The following is a 20,386-nucleotide window of genomic DNA, read 5'->3' on the forward strand; positions in this document are numbered from 1 at the left end:
GTGTTTTATGGCTTTAATATAAGTTTATATTTCTTTTTATAGAATTAAATGTTTTAAGTGAATTTTCATGCAGTTTTATTATGACTTATTCTTTCTTACCCGTATTTAATTATTTCTCATATTACTTTTGCCAGTTAAAAGCATATTTTGTTTTGCGTTAGGTTTGTACTGTAAGAATAATTTTTAATGTAAAAAAAAACAGAAAATTTGCAATTTCTTAAATTTTAACTTATCTACATCAAATATAGCCTTTTTTAAATCTAATTCGCTGGTTAATTTAGAAGATTTTTGTTGTATACAAATTAAAAAAATAGTTTGTCTTTTAACCTCCAAAATTTTGTTTCCTTGTCTTGTACCTACGTGACAATCAAATATTGGTAAAATTATTGTTATCGTATTTTCTTTCTAATTTGGATATTGGTTTTCTTGATAGCGAGCATTATCTGGAGCGTGATTAGTTGGCAGCCGATAGCGGACTATCAGTACGCGAGGAGTCGTTGCAACAGCTGATTTATAAAGTGGAAAATATTATTTTTTTAATTGCTCAAAAGTGAAAGAAAACAAAATGGGTGCCAGTGAGTTTGTTTTGTTTGATGATTGTCTTTTGTTTATTCGTAATGACTATAACTCATTGTTTGTTTTTTTGCTTTTCTTCTAAGTGTTCTGATTTAATTATCAGAAATATCTGTCAGCATATTTGCGCACTTTTAAGGCAACGCATCTGCGGTTCCTCTGGAGTTGCATGGGTGCCGGATTAATTAATATTAACCGATTTTCCTGCTCGAATCCCCCCTTATGCTATACAAAAAATTGTTATTATGCTAGTTTAACTTTCATTTGTAGCGATTTGAATTTCTTCGTACTATTCAGTTTAATTTATTAGGTTAGGTTAGGTCAAGTCACTTAGGCATTTCTTATCACTTCTGACACTTATTTCGGCATTAGATTTAAATATTTAAACAAAAAAGTAAAAGTATTATGCACATTAAAGTTTATAAAATTGTTTATTTTCAGAATTTCCTTTCTCAATGGAGAATATCCCGAGACAGAAGCGTTTCGGTTGCTTCTCGCTGAAAATTGGATCAGTTTTTTCGGCGCTTGTTATTATAGTAAGTGTCCTAAATGTACTAGTGTTTGATTAAAAGCGTTTGGTCATTATTTTTTTTATAATAAAAGGCAAAGTAGCATACCGCATAATTTCCATGTTACGTCCACGGACTTACTTCTCCACAGTCAACATAACTAGTTACAAATTTCTTTAACTTCGATTATCATCTTTTGTGCAAGGAAGAAGAAACAGAGAAAATACCACTACAAAATACCGATTTGGATAAAGAGAAGGGAAGGGTTTTAGAAGATGCAGTCAACAATACTTCATTCAATGCAGAAGCATAAATATACAACAAAATTCTTTTTTTAAAATATGAGTAGAAAAAATAGACCTGCGTTCAGCATTGGACGAATTTAGACTGAATATGATGATGATAATGATAATGATGAGAGATGTAGAGAAGAGAATAAAAAACTACATAGTTTGAGGATCTAAAAGAAATCTGATTTAGAAGTATAGAAGTATTAAAATTATTTTTTCAGATTTATTCTGTGATGGCTATAGCTCAATGCCTGGCGATACTAAACGTGCTGCCATCAAACCTGTCGCAAGATGAGTCAGAAATCATTGCGTCGTACGGTGTCATTATTCTCATCACTGTCATCCATGTCACCACTTTTGTCATCACTTCGCTTATGCTTGTTGGAGTGTTACGGGTAAGACAAACATAATGAAACTATTTATGTGTTTACTAGTTAAAAAGTAATAAACTAAAACTGTTATATTCCAAAAATAATGATAAGTCAAATAAGTTAATAAGAAACATTAGCTGGGTAAACTTTAGTTGTAGTCTATGTGCTCTTCTAGACTTCATTCTACATCATTGCCAAATTTCAGCGAGACCCGTGCAGTCGCTCTGGAGATACCTTCAAACAAACATCCATCCATCTATTCATCTAAACGTTCGCAATTAGAAGACTAGCTGTTGCACGCGACTCTAGTTGTTTCTAGGTATAAGTGATCCTATGTGTTCTTCCTGACTATATTCTACAGCAATGTCAAATGTCAGCGAGATCCATTTAGCCGTTCTGGAGATACTTACTATCGAACATTAATCTAAGCATTCGCATTTAATAAACTAGCTGCTGCACGCGACTCTGTACGCGCGGAAATAAGAACTTTATAAGTAGCCCATGTGTTCTTCCAGACTACATGTTTTACATCTGTGTCGAATTTCAGTAAGATCTGTTGGGCTGTTCTAAAGATACCTCCTAACAAACATCCATCCAAACATTCGCATTTATAATATTAGTTAAGATAAATAAAATGATTTGTGTTCCAGGAGAAAGCAAACTTAATCCGTCCATGGCTGGTATGGACGACTGTGCAAGTGATGACGTCAGTTCTCATGTTCATCTTCTGGAGTACGCTCAACGTGATCATACATTCCGGAGACAACTCCTTGATACTTTACGTATTAGAGTTCTTGGGACTTAGTAAGTATTCTTGAAAATCCACTAGATGGCGCTCCACTTACTTTTTGAAGTCAGCAAATTTCATGTTACTGTTAAGAAGTTAAACACAATAATTTAAAATTAATAGCAAAGTAATCTTTAAGTAAGATTTGTATGATATTTCCGGTCATAGGATTAGGTCAAACTCTAGATTTCTAGATCATTTCTTTACGTATAAGTTTACGATTTCCTTTTGGTATTTCATTTCATTATTTATAAAATATAAATTTAAGACATAGCATTAGACTAATTAATACTAATATTAAGCAACTAATTTCCCCTAAAATAATCAACAGATGATTAAGAAAGGTCATTTTAATGCGATTGTATATCTTATCAGTATTTGCTTTATAGTTAACGTTCTTTTGTTAATGCTGTTGTGATTTTCGGCAATAGCTTAAGTATGTTCTTTGTACTTAATGTAAGAAGTAGTAACTGAGGGAGTCGCTTAGTGTAGATTTATTGGTAGTATACACATAGGTTTATTTATAGGGTGGCAAACAAGTGAACGGCCAACTGGATTCGACGAAATAACAAACGACCGCGGCGTAGACATCCTTATTTGCAGAATCGTAGCCTATAATCGACAGAGGATGAGACGAACAAATTTACCCTTCCTATACGTTCTTACGGTGAACAAAAACATCGTGATGCAACCTGCACATGTCTGAGAAGAAATTCAAAGACATGTGTGAAGTCAAGCAACCCGCACTTGGCCAGCGTGGTTGACTATGGCTCAGTGGAGACGAATAGTGATATGATGATGATGATAAGTTCCCCTTACACTAAATTATCTTCATATTCCCATTCTCAAGGAAAGGGTTGGAAGAAAAGGGCACTAAAATAGGCTTCAAACAAGCACACTCATCCATCGAAACGCGGAATTTACTACCATTTTAAACCTGTCTTGTGTGTTCAGCATTGCTGACTCTACCACTTTTAAGTTACCTTAACTCCAAGTCTAGCTCATACTTTATGTATATGAGTTTTATATGAGTCTATACTAAGGGCTATTCAACGACTTTGACGACTATTAATTGAGACGTTCAGAAAATAAAAACTATATTTTTTTTCCAGCACTTCGTTTCTACATGTTGATGTTAGTGGCCAGTTACTACAAGCAGTTAGAAGATGAGAAAGATGAAACGGAACGACTAAGAAATATTATAAACCATGATATGTGGTATAGTGCAGCGTGAAACGGAAATATGGCCGCCGTACACGGATAGCTTCAAGTAGATGACGTGACGTACTTCCAATAAGTTTTAGCGGCGAGTAAAAACTCTGTCCGTATTGGTAACGTCAATTGAATGTTGAAACTGTACGTGTATGGTGGCTTTTATATTTTTATTATTGTGATACTATATTGTAAATGAAAATCCAATTTTGTATGGGTTTGGGATTATAAGAACCAATTTTTCTATTATTGTTTTTTAAGCGATTGTGTCCGTCTAACTATTTATTTGTTTTAACTGCTATTTCAAAATCATAAATATAAATAAGGAAACGTACCCATACTACGTGACTCGTTTGGGGGGGGGTCCTTAAAGTACTACTGTCAGTCACAGGAGGGGGGGACTCAGGTTTTTGTGACGTACTCGTTAGTTGTTATTTTTCATAATACATAGTTCACTAGTAATTTAAGTATGCATGCAGTCTTATGCTATTAAGAAGAGCCAAATAATTAATTTTTTTTTAAATTTTTGCCAGTGAAATGATTAAAAATCATAATTATGAATTACTACGTAAAAACAAAAGGGTAGGGGGGGTGTCTTGGCATTTACTACGAGTGGTCACCGAGGGGAGGGAGGGGTCGAAAAAACTAAAAAAAATAGGTCACGTAGTATGGGTATGTTCCCTAAAATAAAAAATAAATCTTAATTTTATTTTGGTATATTTTCAATAATGTCGATAAACACTTAAATGGCTAAAATATTTACAGATATTAAAAAAAAATCTCTTAAATATACGTTTTAATATAAAAATAATCATTTCACATCTTAAAAGGTAACTTTTTAATTGTTTGATAAATGAATAAAATAATACATCTTTATATATAATTCTTCTGTGAGTGTGTATGTCACTGAACTTCTCTCAAACGACTGGACCAATTTTGAGGAAGTTTTTTGTGTGTGTTCAAGGGGATCTGGGAATGGTTTAGATTCAAAATGTTGTCCGCTGGACAATGTTTTTTTAATTAATTTTTAATTTATTAGTAGTTGTTGATTTTGGAATGTTTTACATTGGATCCGACAGACGGCGCTACCATCGCAGTGTCAAATTTTAAATAATATTCGAATTAAAGACGTGTAGACAGGACAACGTCTGTCGGGTCCGCTAATTTATCTATATTATTGATATTTGATGTTCATCTGTTTTCATAATTTGGTTATTACATTGAAATTTGATATCCCCAATTTGGCTTTCATAATCCGTATTACCTTAAACCAAATCGATCCTTGTTATAAATATTTCGTTTTTATTATAAGGCTATAGCAATATCATTTTGCTACTGTAATAAAAATTTACACCTTACATCAAAAGAAAATGTTAAAACAATTCTTATAACATTTGTACAAAAGTATTATTAGGAATAAATCTTGTTGCATATCTATGCGGGATCCCTGTCTCTCGTGTACTTCACTGTGCCGTCCCTCTCCATCTTCACAATTGAACTCCATATTAAGATGACCAGGTAAATTTGTAACACTGGAATTAGATATAATATGCATTATTATGTATTCATTTATTTATTAAAACAAAAAAATATACAAAATATAATATATTAAAAGCACCACCGGCTACGGAATCCCATGACTCAAACAACCAGTGGTCAGGACTGCAGAGACAGGAACCTTCTCACGATGCGCGCGGTTTCTAGGATAACTGCCTTTTGTATCATGCCCTTAATCCAACTGTTTAGCTACTTGAGATGTTGGTCGAAGCTATTCGCTATCAGTCCATTCATCGATACGATTATCGGAATAAATAAATGATATACGAATTATTAACGATGTTTTTAAGAACAATTTAATGATTTATGTGCTCTCTGTCGTTATTCTACTCTATGTAAGATCGGTCTATCTATCTGTTGTCACTTCGTTCTAAATTTACATTTCATGCATCTATCCGTCCGATTTCCCATCCAATGGTCGGGGCTTCGAATCCCGCCATTCTACTATTGTCGTAAACCTTGTGCTACCACAAGCATAGAGCTTAGTTTGAATGGTACAAGAAATATTATTTAATTAACAAAAATCTGCTGATATTTTTATTAATAAAAATAAGTTAGAAGAGACCGTTGCATTCAGAGACATTAACTGATCACTCAGTTATCACTTAGCATAGATTTAGTTAAGAAATATGAAGAATGACATAAGTAACCGTTACAAGAGAGCAAGAGTAAAAATAGACAAATTGCTGTAATGACATAGAAATAAAGTTAACATCGTACGGATGCATGTCTTGGATAAACGTGTGGAAGAGACGAAGTCCAGCAGTGGATTAATGCTTGTTCGCGCCCGAGACGTGGGACAACCGGTGCAAACTGACGTGCACGAAACGTCACTTTTAACATCCCAACCGACCGCCGATGCATACGCGCACCGTATTATTTGTCTTTTCGACACTGTATTTGGCCCAAACAAGCTGATATAATGATGAAGTTACTTACTTAATTCAAAGAGTATAAGGAAGAGTTCTCCCGACGTCTCCCTGGTGAGGAAGGCGACGCTGTACACGAAGCCGATGACGGAGAAGACAGTCTCAAAATACAAGTAAATTTTCATCAACAGTACATGTTTCTGAAAACAACAATTTATAATATTAGCAACAATTTATGATGTTCATATAACACGAAAAACCGACAATGTGCCGGTGTATCGGCACAACACTAGACCGACTAAAATATCAACGAGGGGACTCACTACACTGACACTTGACTTGGTAAAAAGCGCGCCATTCGCTCCAAATGATTTTATTATTGTCCTAAATATACAAATGTTCTTTGTATTTCACTGTCAAGAAAGGTACAGTGAATGCTTTTAAAAATCGTTAGATTTTCAACATATTTTGTAGATTACCTTAATATTACTTACATATATTCCACATCTGAATACGCTTGTAAAATAAAATAAACACACTTATAACTTAGCTCTTCTAAGGTCATAAAATAATTCATTAACTGTGGTTTTCGGAGAACATAATCTGTGTATAAAACATCTCGTCAACCCTGTCATGTTTGTCAAAACAGAGATAATATGATTTAAACGAGATTTTGGTCTTAAAATGTCACGGTCAAATTTACAAAACACAACATTATCTTTACGTTTAATGTCCAAATTCTCTATCTATCCTTCTATTTTTACAACAAACGACATCTATAGACTCTTGGTGCGTATTCTTTTTGCACAAATTCCTTATTCTAAATTACAATATTCAGTCCATTTTTATTTTCTTTATAACTTATTTCCTTTTGTTTTAATTTACTGGCTTTTGGTTATAGGCTTGTTGTGCTCTTTACTCTATAATATTTCTATGAATAGTTACCATATGTAGGGCGACAATGAATATAACGGACATTCCTAACTCCAGCACTAGCACGGTGGTATCTGCGATAAGTCGGGGCAGTTCTGTTGCATCTGTCACGCCGTTGTTACGTACATAAGAGATGTACATTGACAGTAAACTTGTAACCACCACTGTCAGGATCTGGAATTAAAATAAGCAATAGTTAATTCCCTATTACGTTTGACTGTTGGTTTGTGAGATTTAAATCTCTGTATAAATATTTTTTAAACAGAAATTTTGGTCTCAGATGTTTGTTTTGTTTCTTTGTTTCTTTCGTTTCTATGTTTTTATAGACGCATAGAGTCTGACTGCTGACTTGTGTAATTTTACACCTTTAGAAAAATAATTTACAGATCGAGAAAAATAACTTTAAAGATATGTAGTAATATGAATAAATGTTATTTTCTTCATAACATCATTGTATTATCCCCGATTTGATACATATTCTAAACTATTTTGACAAGTCACTTCTAACTAATATTATAAATTGGAAAGTATAGATGTATTGATGCATAGATGTATGAATGTTTTTTTGAAGATATCCCCAAAACGGCTAAAAGGATTTTGACCAAATTTGGCATTGACATAGAACATAGTCTGGAAGAACACATAGGCTACTTATAATGTTTCTTTTAAATTCCGCACGCACGAAGTCGCGGGCGACAGCTAGTTATCATATAGATAATGACGTAATAATATTACTGTTATATCTATTGTAAAATAAAGATAATGGTTGCATTATATTTCATAATTAATGTACGAGTAGCAATTACACTTTTGTCCTCGTAAATGTATCGTGAAATTGACGATTCCTTTGTCTTTGTTGCTTTGTTCACGATAGTTTTATGTACAACGAGAGAATTAACCAAGCAAAATTTAAAGCATACCTATTTGTATTGTTAATGATGTTTCCTAATTTCATTGAGGCCATAGACTGTATCTTTTTTAATCTGTCATAGACACAAGCTTAATTGTTCTATAACCTTCTTTGATTCTCTTTTTTATGAATGTTTTAAAAATGTTGTTGTTGTTATTATGTTTGTCTTTTTGTCTTGTTTACATTAGTTAGTTAATAGACCACCTCTCCAACATTTTGTTATAAAAAAAGTAAGGGGAGGGGAAGTGGAGTAGATTGACGCATAGGAATGGAAAAAAATCACTTTCTGAGGGTCTCCTCCTTCGTCTTTTAAAGGTAGGCAGCGCATTGGCAATTACGAATATCTATGGGCCACCACCACCACTTCGCCATAAAAAAACGACGAAATGTAATTTTTCTAGAATATTCTTAGGATGCTAGAGACGGCTTTTTTAAATTAAAATGATTGTTAAGTGACATAGCAAAGCATGGTTAATATATACAATAAAAATATACAAGTTTGAACACACTTACTAGGTTCGCATAAGCGAAGACAACGAGACCTTTTCTCAGCGGAAAACAAAAGCAGCATCTTGTCAGTATTGGTATCTCTATGGAGTTGCAAATTTTCTCCCTGAAAAGTAAAGAAGAATCATGGTTACCACAAGTATACAAATTATACATGGATACGCAAAATTCGTGTTCTTTTCAAGATGTTTTCTTCAGTATTATTACGTGAAAATTGTTAAGATGGATGGATGGATGGATGTTTGTTTGAAGGTATAACGGCTGAATTGATTTCGATGAAATTTGACATGGATGTAGAACATAGTCTGGAACAACACAGGCTATTTATGTTTTATTTTAATTCCGCACAGACGGAGTCGCGGACGACTGATAGTTACAAATATTTTAATACTTTTGAAAATTAATGCATTCCTCGTCAAGGTCACAGGCTAATTTGTAAATAAAGGAAGAAAGGGGTTAAGGAAATATTTAAAAAAGAACAGTATAAATTATAATTGCAAACTTTGTATCTATATCATACTTTTATGTATTTAAAATAATGAAATTATTTTTAAAAATGTATTCACTGTAGCCTGTTATCAGTCAGTTGTCAGAATTGATGCAGACAATTAAAGGATGTGGTTTTCCTGCGATAGTATTCATGGTGTCAATGCATTGAGTAGTACTCTATTACTGTGACATTTTGTAACAACTTGTTGACTGATTTATACGACGTACTAGCAGAAAATCTAGTAATAATGTACCCTATGTTATCCTGGGATTTCTTCTTCCTATCAGGCTTTTCAACACTGGAAGAATTTTACAAATTGATTCAGTGGGTTCGGGGTCAAACCCTTGTGTAGTGTATGCATAAATATAATGTTGTTTGTCTCGAGCGTACACGCCATAAGTACATGCCAGAGAGAGGGGCTTCAGTCGATGTCAGACCTTTGGACCGGCAACACGTATCGGTACGTGAACGAGTAGTAGAAAATATATATCGATACGAATCTATATCCCTTTTTTTAGACCTATATAGATGAATATTTACCAGAAGGTATCTTCAGAACGGGTGCATAGGTATCGCTGAAAGGCATAGAGATAGAACATAGTCTGGACGAACACATAGACTATTAAATTTTTTACTCTGTGTTGACGGAGTTTCGGGCGACAACTATTAGGTTATAAGTACCATAGTAGTGGAAAATCGTGGGCAATTAAAGCAAACAAAGACGTTCAACAACAATAAACATTCAACTTGCAATGACATCAAATTACTTAACCAAGTTATACTACGTCAGACAAGTAATTACTTATCTTTGTTTCGAAACATCTGCAACTCTGTTACTAAATAACCAGTTACTAACATGTATGGTAAAAATATAAGCGTAAAGCGATTGAAACAATATTTTTAATAACAACTTTTTTATTACAAACTAATTATCTAAAACATATATAAACTTTATCTAAATGTCACAAAACATGGGTTACTCTTAACCGTAGGTTTCTAATACCAAAATCTCTGTATAAAACATACCATCATCCCTGTCATTACTGCTGAAAAACAGACATAACAACATGCTTTAAACGTGGATTTTGGTATCAAAAACCGATGGTTAATCATGTTTATCTTTTAGTGTTGTAAATATTTCATGTAAATGTGAAATAAATGTAAAACAAAATACAATTTTTGTTCAGAATTCATTCTGGATAATAAGACATGTATAATATAAATAGGTTCTGTCAAAGGGGATATACGAAAGGATTGAATTAAGATACGACGGCTGATAGATATAAGGAGTTTATACTACCGCTTCATAGCTGATGATTCATTGTGCAAGAACAGGAAGATCAATGAAATGCATGTTACTAAATATAGTAACTCTCTTGTCGCTTGCACCAACTACCAAAGTATAAAAATACTAACATATCTGACGGTGAGCGAACTGTGAATTGTAACGTAACATCTTAATTATGAAAAAGTTTAGATGGTTGGATGTTTGTTAGATCTCTAGAACGACTGGATGGATCTCGATGAAATTTGGCTTTTAGAACATAGCCTGGAAGAAAGCATAGGCTGTTAATCGAGTATTTTTATGTACGGATCACGGAATATTTTATTGAAAAAGGATAGTAAAAATGGTTATGCCTGCCAGTAAGGTATTCTAGTACAATTTTACTTTGTTTATATGAATGTTTCTCTTCGTTATTGTCCAAAAAGGCAATATATTTGCAAGTATTGAAGAGTTTTTGTGTGTTACCGCAATGAGTGTTGAGGCCTTAATAATTTTCCATACGTTTTATCTAATCGACTTTATTACTCTTATGTTTATTCAGCAAATGAGATTTGTTAGTTCAAGGTATTTGCTTAACCGTAATTATTTGCTCACTTTAACATCGCTATGAAATTAATTTCGAGTAACAAGGTAACAATGATATTAATTCTAACTATAAGTTTAACTGATTAACTTTTTCATTAGTAGGTTTCTGAGACACGAATTCCCGTTTAAAACAAGTAATTATATCTGTTTTGTCAAAGATAACGACACGGATGACGATACGATTTACACAGATGTTGGTCTCAGAAATACACGGTAATCCATGCTAAATCCCGTCGGAGAAAAGAGAAAAGTCTTGGTACAAGAGTACTTTATCACTTCACAAAAGAAGCGTTGAACAGATAGCAAAATGTTTGGTTCTTAGTAAGTTAATTTCAATTGGAATGACAACTTTCGTTACTTTATAATTGTCGTAAAAAAATGCCGACAAAATTCTGTTTACTACAACATAATTCACGTCCGTATCCTAGAGGGGTAGGCAGAGACAAAGGTCCTCAATTAAGCGCAGTCCTGGCACACGTCGCTTCTTCTATTTTCATCTTCGTATACATGAACGTGTTACTTTTTAATTCTATTTTTAATTATCAATTCTGATTTCTTTATACGTACATCAGTATTCAGGTCGTGCCCAAAGAGTATTAAGTGTTTTCTTGCAATACCACAATAATAGCGCGTAGTCGAAAACAAAAAAGAATGATGGTCAAAGTTCGTGCAGATTATAAAAATACAAACCGGACACAGTTACGGTACAATTCCACTGATGATAAGTATTTATATTAACCACGTAGTTCTAAAACTATGGCTCTTTTTAGTTAAGAATCTTTTTAACATACATATCTCAAAAACGTAATCCAGAGCGTCTATGGCTCAGTGGTTAAACACTTGACTTGTAATCTGTAGGTCCTGCATTCGAATCCAGCCATGTACCAATGTGTTTTTTGATTTGTTTATTTACATATGTACATTAATCCAACGTTCTTACCATGAAGGAATGTATGATGCAACTTGTACATATCTGCGAAATTCAAAGATATATGTGAAGTCAAACAACATGCACTGGTTGCGTGGGTGATTATGGCTTTTATTTTTAAGAGGGACGGAAGATGATGACGGGAGGAATGCGTTACTAATACCGGGTGCCTCGGGGAAAGCCACTCCGGTTATGTGGGACTCTTTCCACATCCCTAAAGTGTCATGGAGCCTAGGTTGACTATGGCCTAGTCACCCCTAACTTAGGGTAGGCTCCGAGCCTCTCAAAGGGCATATAGTGACGATGTTCTACAAAATATTTTACAAAATTTGTCTTTACATTTAAAGTCGTTTAGTACAAACAATACACGTTGACTATAATTATATTGGAAGTACAAAATCTACATATAGTAAAGATAATTTACATTCTCATCATGACCTTTCTCATGATATCTCGCAACACCTTACAACCAAATCTATGGTTATGCGTGACATTCAAATAAACGTTCATAAATCGACGCACAAGAAAAGTGAGAGAGGGAGATTGAAAATCATTAGAGTGACAGAGAAAGAGAGAGAGAGAGAGTTAAAATCATTAGAATGAGATAGAATAGCTTGTGTTCCTCCAATCGTCTTCTTTATTTTATCGCTGTCAAATGTGCGCCAATATATTGTCATATTTTTCCGCAACATCCTAAAGTTTTTTATTCCTAGTCAAGCAAAAAGTTTAATAAGCAAAGTATTTAATTACTAGTAACGATACTATTGAATACTTTTATGTATAATATTTCAATGATTTAAATTTCGCATTATTCGAGGCGTTTGACCGACTTCAAATTGCATGCTGATGCATTAATAGGAAGTTACGTAACTATTTCAACTTAGTAATGACTATATGTATCTACGCTTTATATAAAACTAGCTGTCTGTGACTCCGTGCGCGGAATTAATAAACAACTTAATTAGTAGCCTATGTGTTCTTCCAGACTACGTTCTATATGTGTGCCAAATTTCGACGTTTTGAAGATACCTTCAAACAAACATCCATCCAAACATTCGCATTTATAATATTAGTAAGATTCTCTTGTCACTATACACATTCGAAACGATTTGAATGATTTTTATTAAATTTTATATATTCAGTAGCTCTGAGAATCGGCTACTATTTAATTTTTAATCACGCGCAGACGGAGTTGCGGGCGACAGCTAGTATGCTTTATAAAACAATCTAATTCTATCATACATCTCATAGTCATCAGCTCACTATACGTCGCCACCGAGGGGCTCGGAGCCTACCCTCAAAAAAATATTCAGACGCTTGTTTATCCGGGTCATAAGTTAACTTGGATACTGCGATGTTATATCGTCGGCCACAAATTCTGATAATTCACAAAGGATGTACACAATTTTTAAATAATTATTTGTAATGAAATCCTTGTGCTTATTCGATAAATGATTTTAATACATAAAAACTATGCAATTATCATAATTTGGTAAGATTACTACAAATTCATAATTATAAGCTTTTTTTTTTATATCATAAGGTGGCAAACGAGCGAGCGGTCACCTGAAATCGCTGAAATAGCGAAGCGACCGTTGCCCATAGACATACGCAATTGCATATGCGTTGCCTACCTTTAATCGACGGAGGAGAGGATGCACAGAAAGAAAATATTTTCCCTTTCCATGCATCCTCTCATCCGGAAAGTCCACTTCCACTTCCCATCCTTTCCTTATAAGAAAAAGGGTGGAAAGGGAAAGAGGACTAATTTTGGCCTCCGGGACGCACACTCATCAGACGAAACGCGGAATTGCTTCCACTTCACGCCTGTCTTCTGTGTGGTCGTGGTATTTCACCGGGCGAGCCGGGACAATTCGTGCGAAGTTGTTAAAGCGGGCTCTACCACTGTTAAACCTAACCAGAAATATTAAAAAATTGACAATATTGCCTAAATACATATTAATAAAATTGAAATGTCTGTATTTTTAGTTAAAATCCTTTGGCGCGAATGGCGCGTTTTCGTTACAAAGTCAATTGTCAGAATGATTCATCATCATACGTCCCCAATGAGGGGCTCGGAGCCTACCCTAAGTTAAGGGTGATTAGGTCATAGTCAACCACGCTGGCCAAGTGCGGGTTGGTTGACTACACACATATCTTGGAATTTATTCGCAGATATGTGCAGGTTGCATCACGATGTCAGATAAATGTACATATGTAAATCGGAAATCGAAAAACACATTTGTACATAGCGGGATTCGAACCCAGGACCATTACAAGCAAAGTGTTGAAACCCCTGAGCCACCGACGCTCTCCGAGGGGACATAAACGTCGACATTTTAGTAAGGCTAGTGTTGCGCCAGTACACCGGCAGTGTCGGATTTTCTTCCTAACTAGTTCAGATATTTTGATATCAGAAACCTACTGTTAGTATAGTGAAGTCAAAGAATAATCTCTACAATGTATTACATTGACTTCTTTTGAAATGAAAAAAGTACTCACGACATACGAACAAAACCTTTTCCTGTAGTTAATCTTATTGTTAATATGATTTCTTTATGCCTGGGAACTGTTGAAGAGGAAGCAATGAGAGTAAACATCTCAGTCGACTCTCTTCCTATCATATTCAATGAAAACGGAAGTATTGATTGACATGTTATTGCTTTGATTCACATCTTTACAATGTGTAACATTGGAGACAGCACGTTGATACTTGACACCTTTTTCGAATGTTATAAAAGCGAAAGTTAAGATGGATCGATGGAAGTTTGTTATAAGATAAATCGCTGAAATAGCGAAGTGACCGTTGCCCATAGACATACGCAATTGCATATGCGTTGCCTACTTTTAGTCGGCGGAGGAGAGGACGCACACTAATCACTTTGACGCCACACCACTTGACGCCTGTCTTCTGTGTGGTCGTGGTATTTCACCGGGCGAGCCGGGCTGATTCGTGCGAAGATGTTAAAGCGGGCTCTACCACTGTTAACGAATCTCAATTAAATTTGACACAAATAAAGAACACATAGGCTTATTAATCAAGTTTTTTTAAATTTCGTATGGACGGAGTTACGGGCGACAGTTAGTTATGAATGAAAGTGTCAATAGCACACTATGCACCGAGTTTATTCAATGAGAATAATATCCAACCTGTTTGGTAACGCCAAAGAGGTTATACTAAGCAATAAGGACTGGCCACACGCACCGCCATAATAAAAAAGTAAATCATGGGTTAACTTTTATTGTGATAACTGGCTGTCGATCGCCAAACCGTGCCAGTATAATTTAAAAAAAAATATTGAAAAGTAGTATATGTGTTCTTCCAAACGCTGCTCTACATGTGTGTCAAATTTCATCGAGATCCATGCCGTTCTAGAGATACCTTCTAACAAATACCCATCCAAACATTCGCATATATAATATTAGTATTGTGAATTTATTAGAATGTTATTTTTACTAATGATTTCAAGATAGTTTAAGCTTGCATGTGTTTATGAATGAAGCCATATAATGTATTAGAACTCACAATCTTGTAATACGAGTATGCAGTCGTTAATCAATGGGCTTTAGCTCAAGTATAAATGAAAACTAGGTCATGTTTAATTAAAAACAAAATTACCGATGATACTTCGGTTTGGAATCCGAATATCAATTAAGATAATATTATGTAAACATTATTACGTTCTTCAAATATTCAATAATCCCTTTAACGAGATAAAGTTCAAATATACGAGAAGCCAAAATATTTTTATGATCTCTTTCAAAACTCTTAAATAGTGAATGTTATAGTCGTCTTTATTTGGGATAAGAAATTTTACACCTGGTTTACATTATTCCAATCCAGTGATGGATACCATCGCTGGATTACTGGAAAGCATATACAACTCACAATGAAGTTTAGATCGCTGGAATAGTGTAAACCGGGCATTACGTTTTACATGCCGATGATTTTACATTTCTTATGGATTTTTTTAACACGTTAAATGTCTCCGGTCAATGACTTTCAAGTTCAAGTAGGTAAAAATCGTTGTGGCATTGAAAGTGTAAATCTTTTTTTAAACAGTATTGTATCGTAAATAAGGATACACGCTTCTTAGTTATTCTGCGCAGCTAGTGAACGCACTTTCTTATGACCGTCATTTCGTGCCCTACTCGTTAAATAGGCCAATCTCTACTCTGACGTCATACGCCGTTTATATTTTACAACTAGCTGTCGCCCGCGACACCATCCACGCGGAAATAAAAATCGTATCCTACATCTATGCCAAATTTCAAAGAGATTCATGCCGTTCTGGAGATACCTTCAAACAAATATCCATCCATCCAAACATTCGCATTTATAATATTAGTAAGATTTCAGTGTGTTACTAAAGCCGTTTATAATTTGCCCCGGCAAATCGTGAACTCTTCACCCACAATAAAATACATTGGTGGTTCCAGTATCATAACACAAGAATCTGTAGTACCTTATTCAAAAGTTACTGAGAGACTGCAGAAATCCGTCCAAAAATATATTTCTATCTCTGTTTTATAAGGGAGAATAAAAAGGGATGACATTATTTTTATACAAGTGACAGTAGAATATGCCAGTACAACAAAGTTGCAGTATAACAATTATTAAGATAACATTAATTTAAGCTGTGGCATGTGCCCTTCAAAAACGCATTGTTCTGCATAACTCGAGGCCCTGCAGGTTTGTACATCCCGTTGTCCTTGAACACTTGGGTGGTCTCTACCAGTTTTTTTATGGTTTTATTTTTGAAACAATTTAAGGATTATATAAGTAGATGATTTAAGATAATAATTTGCATATCGGAAATGTATTTAACATACTTTTTATAGTGGTAAAATAAACTAAAACTTAGAGAGAAACATCTCAACAAAGTAGTTTTTATTACATAATATAATGTACTGGAGACATGACAAATATTTAATTCTCTCAATGTACTCTATGCGATTTAGTAACCTTGAGAGTTTAGTTTTAAATATACTTCAAGCCAAACTTAATAAATACTATTAAGTATTATTACAACGAATTAGAAACAAAGATATAAAGTGACTAAATGTGTCATGTATAATTATAGAAAAAATCATTTAAATAAGCACAACAAATTTAAAAATGAAGTCGCATCTTATCGTAACTTATCCCATGCACCGTTACTTAGCATTGAATGATTGTCATTTGTATGTAAATCTGATTTAGTATGATAAATATTCAAACGCACATTGTCTAATATGGTAATGAACAGATGTTCAATAGAAACTCTTCAGCCGGAAGAGAAATGGTAAAGATGAAAAGATTTATCAACGTATAGAAAGGCTAAATCGTCATTCCACGAATAAAGCGAAGGGAGTAGACAGATTGCATTCCCTACGAAACGATTCCATAACGAATTTAAATTATGTTTTTGAATTCGAAATTCAAAAATATATGGAACTGACGTGCAACAATGACGTGACTTGACGAAAGGTATTGTCAGTTCTATACATTTTTGAAGTTCGTTATGGAATCGCTGCGAAGCGAATGCAGTTTATCTAGTTCGCCTACAAGCTAGGGCTGAAACAAGAGGGCACTTAACATCATCCAAAAAAAATAGTGAAAATAAAAAAAAAAACAATAAAAAAATTGATTATATAGAAAACGAGTTGGAAGGAGGAGAAAGTCGTGGCGGAGAAACATCCGGGAATGGATCAATATTGCCATCGTTGAACAACTTTTTCGCTTGGCACAAGATAGGAAAGGGTTCACTGAGCTGACGGCCAACCTCCAGTAATGGAAAGGCATTAGAAGAAGAAAAAGAACGGCTCATCCAGAAAGTGCTGTATAACTTTGAGAATTTTTTGACTAAAATATTTAGTGTGTCGTGGAATATCAGATATCCTTAACCATTAGGTTGCATTCTGTGTTCCAGTATTTGTGTATGTTTATTTATCGATTTATCAATGTAATATACGGAAATACATAACTATCATTAATATAGTTTCTTTAGCTTACTATTAAAGTAGGTCGTAATGGCTACATCACGTTACGACCATAACATCCACTGCTTTACCATCTTACGCAAGATATTCCATAAGAGTTAAACTAAAGTTAACATCGTCGCATTATATGTAACTAACCGTGGGTTTCTGAATCCAAAAAATTCAGTTTAAAATGTATTATTATCTCTATTAATTCAAAGATAATGACGGGGATGACGATATGTTTTATACACAGATTTTGGTATTGGAAACCCACGCTAACTTTAGCCTGTTTTGTTATTTGTTTGCGTTTAATACGCTCCGAAATTACTACTAAAAACTGTTTACTTTTGGGAAGCGACATTGTCCTCGGGTGACACATTCTATATTTATTATTAGACTAGATGTCGCCTAGCCCACAACTGTCCGGGCTGAATTAAAAAAAAAAGTTTATTAGTAGCCTCTATGTTCCTTCTGACTATGTTTATAAAAATATGTCAAATTTCATTTAGATCCGTTCAGCCGTTCTGGAGATACCTTCAAACAATCCATCTAAACATTCGCATTTATAATGTTAACTAGCTGTCGCCCGCGACTCCGTCCGTGCGGGATTAAAAATAGATGTTGGCCGATTCTCAGACCTACTCAATATGATCACAAAATTTCATGAGAATCGGTCAAGCCGTTTCGGAGGAGTATGGGAACGAAAATTGTGACTTGTGATTGAAAATTTTTGTTCATTCCGCTGAGACGAAGTCGCGTTAAACTGCTTATATAAATTAAAAAAATCTATAGTTTATAATAATAACAGATATTATAATATGTAATATACCTACATATATTAATAATATATTTCTAGAAACGTGTATACGATAACTGCATTTAAAATTTATTTTAAAGTTTGGTTTACACACGAAATCGTGCACTATATATCACGTGTATGTCACAATGTGATATATAGCTTTATTTATTTACTTTCGTAGTCTATGTAAACAACGTATGTATAAAAATCACGTTCTTTAAAAAGAAACCTTGAATACGATTTCAGGAAATGTAAAGATGATATATACAAAAAGACAATTTTACATTAAATATTGTCATGTTCTCTGAGTTTTTGTCTTTTAAACCGAAGTCACGAAGGAGGTTATCAGTTTATTTGTATTTTTTTTTAAATATTTTACCTCATAACTTCGATACTTTATCAAAAGGTATTGCTTGCAGTTGGGTTCAATTTTTTTTTTAAATTTTTAAACTGACATAAGTAAATTTTATAGACATTTGTTGGTTACCATTTCATCATCGTCAGGTCCCCATTGAGAGGCTCGGAGCCTATCCAAGTTAAGGATGACTTATCCATAGTCAACCACGCTTGCCCAGTGCGACTTCACACGTATCTTTGAATTTTTGCTATGATATTTGCAGGTTGCATTACATTTTCCTTCACCGTAAGAACGTTGGATAAATGTATATATGCTTAATGAAAAACACATTGGTATATAGCGGGATTTGAATTCAGGACCTGCAATGCAAGTCATCTTAACCGTTGAGCCATCGATGCTCTTTTACCTTTTAACTAATTTAAATTCCGAACGTTTGTAAACAATTCAACTCTGAATACATAATAAAGAGTCAAAGTCTAACTTTGTTTTTAATATTGCATATACAAAATTTATCAAAAATATGTGAAAATTATGTTACTTATGTACTCATTAAACCTTACATATGAAAATGCTTATGAACTTGACAGCCATCACGCTTCGCTGACGATGACGTCACATCTAAATGTACACTTAAATACAAAAAAAACTAGGTATGCTTATCTCATTTCAATCTATATTATGTTTTTATGTTTTCAGTGAACACAATATATACCTCAATATAACTTTTCCTCAATATAAAAACTATGTTATACGCACACTAAAACTTACCGACATTTTTAATTTCAATTTAAAGAATTCAGTCGTAATTAAACTAATATTATAAATGTTTAGATGGATGGATGGATAGATGTTTGTAAATATATCTGTTCGCGCCTGAGGTGCGGGCAACACCACTACCGGTGCGAACCGACGTGCGGTGGCACGAAACGTCACTTGGACTTCCGCTTTCGACCGCCGATGCATACGCGCAACGATCAATTTGTCTATTTGTAACTCTGTATTTATCGCTTATTAAACCATTACAACCAAATACTTGTGTTTGGCCTAAACAAATGGTCCATCGAGCCTCAAGAATCAACAAAAATACAGTCCGCTAATTCAATACGTTTGGAGCGAACGGAGTGCAGCAAAATTACCGCGACATCGGCTCAACGGTCGTCGGAATCAAACATCGAACATCAAGACAAAGGAAGTACTGTGTGGACAAGGGAAGATAAAGTGAGTTCGTTCCATATCGTTTCCCTTCTAAATCCTCTTCAATTGGCTTCCTATTGTATTAATATAATTGTTCAATTTCACGCTTACGCATTTACGAGCGACTAATTACCAAGTAGTGAAGTACCCACATTATATTTTTTTTTTCTTCGTCGTATAACTTATCGATAATTTTTTTCTTTTAATTTAATAATGGCCCAACTAGATGTTTTAATTCGAAAACGTAGTGGCATGAAAGCCAAGC

General features: G+C 34.2%; 2 protein-coding genes across 3 annotated transcripts in view; one reads left to right on the forward strand and one right to left on the reverse strand.

Moving 5' to 3' along the window:
- Nucleotides 1-466: 466 nt before the first annotated feature.
- LOC106113669 (uncharacterized) lies at nt 467-3,986 on the forward strand. The gene is made up of 5 exons (XM_013306521.1): nt 467-575; nt 1,015-1,109; nt 1,594-1,767; nt 2,394-2,547; nt 3,643-3,986. Exons 1-5 carry the CDS (start codon nt 566-568, stop codon nt 3,762-3,764), a joined length of 555 nt encoding a protein of 184 aa, XP_013161975.1. The 5' UTR covers nt 467-565; the 3' UTR covers nt 3,765-3,986.
- Nucleotides 3,987-4,851: 865 nt separating this feature from the next.
- Nucleotides 4,852-20,386, reverse strand: part of LOC106113849 (uncharacterized) — a 25,624-nt gene continuing 10,089 nt past the window's right edge. Inside the window, exons 2-6 of one of the 2 annotated variants that reach the window (XR_001227682.1) lie at nt 8,525-8,624; nt 7,114-7,275; nt 6,239-6,368; nt 5,102-5,274; nt 4,852-5,006 (exon numbers count right to left, since the gene is read on the reverse strand). Coding sequence is in view for 1 of the 2 variants with exons in the window: in XM_013306882.1 (XP_013162336.1) it covers nt 5,177-5,274; nt 6,239-6,368; nt 7,114-7,275; nt 8,525-8,624 (490 nt within the window). In the remaining variant the exon portion in view is untranslated. Of the gene's footprint in view, nt 5,275-6,238; nt 6,369-7,113; nt 7,276-8,524; nt 8,625-20,386 lie in introns of both variants that reach the window. The other variant, XM_013306882.1, reaches the window with a different exon arrangement.

This window comes from Papilio xuthus, unplaced genomic scaffold (assembly GCF_000836235.2).
Source record: "Papilio xuthus unplaced genomic scaffold, Pxut_1.1 DF828177.1, whole genome shotgun sequence".
NCBI lineage: Eukaryota > Metazoa > Arthropoda > Insecta > Lepidoptera > Papilionidae > Papilio > Papilio xuthus.

Coding starts and splice junctions, on each gene's coding strand:
- LOC106113669 (XM_013306521.1), top strand. Junction 1,110..1,593: donor TTTCGGCGCTTGTTATTATA/GTAAGTGTCCTA, acceptor TTATTTTTTCAG/ATTTATTCTGTGATGGCTAT. Junction 2,548..3,642: donor ATTAGAGTTCTTGGGACTTA/GTAAGTATTCTT, acceptor TTTTTTTTCCAG/CACTTCGTTTCTACATGTTG.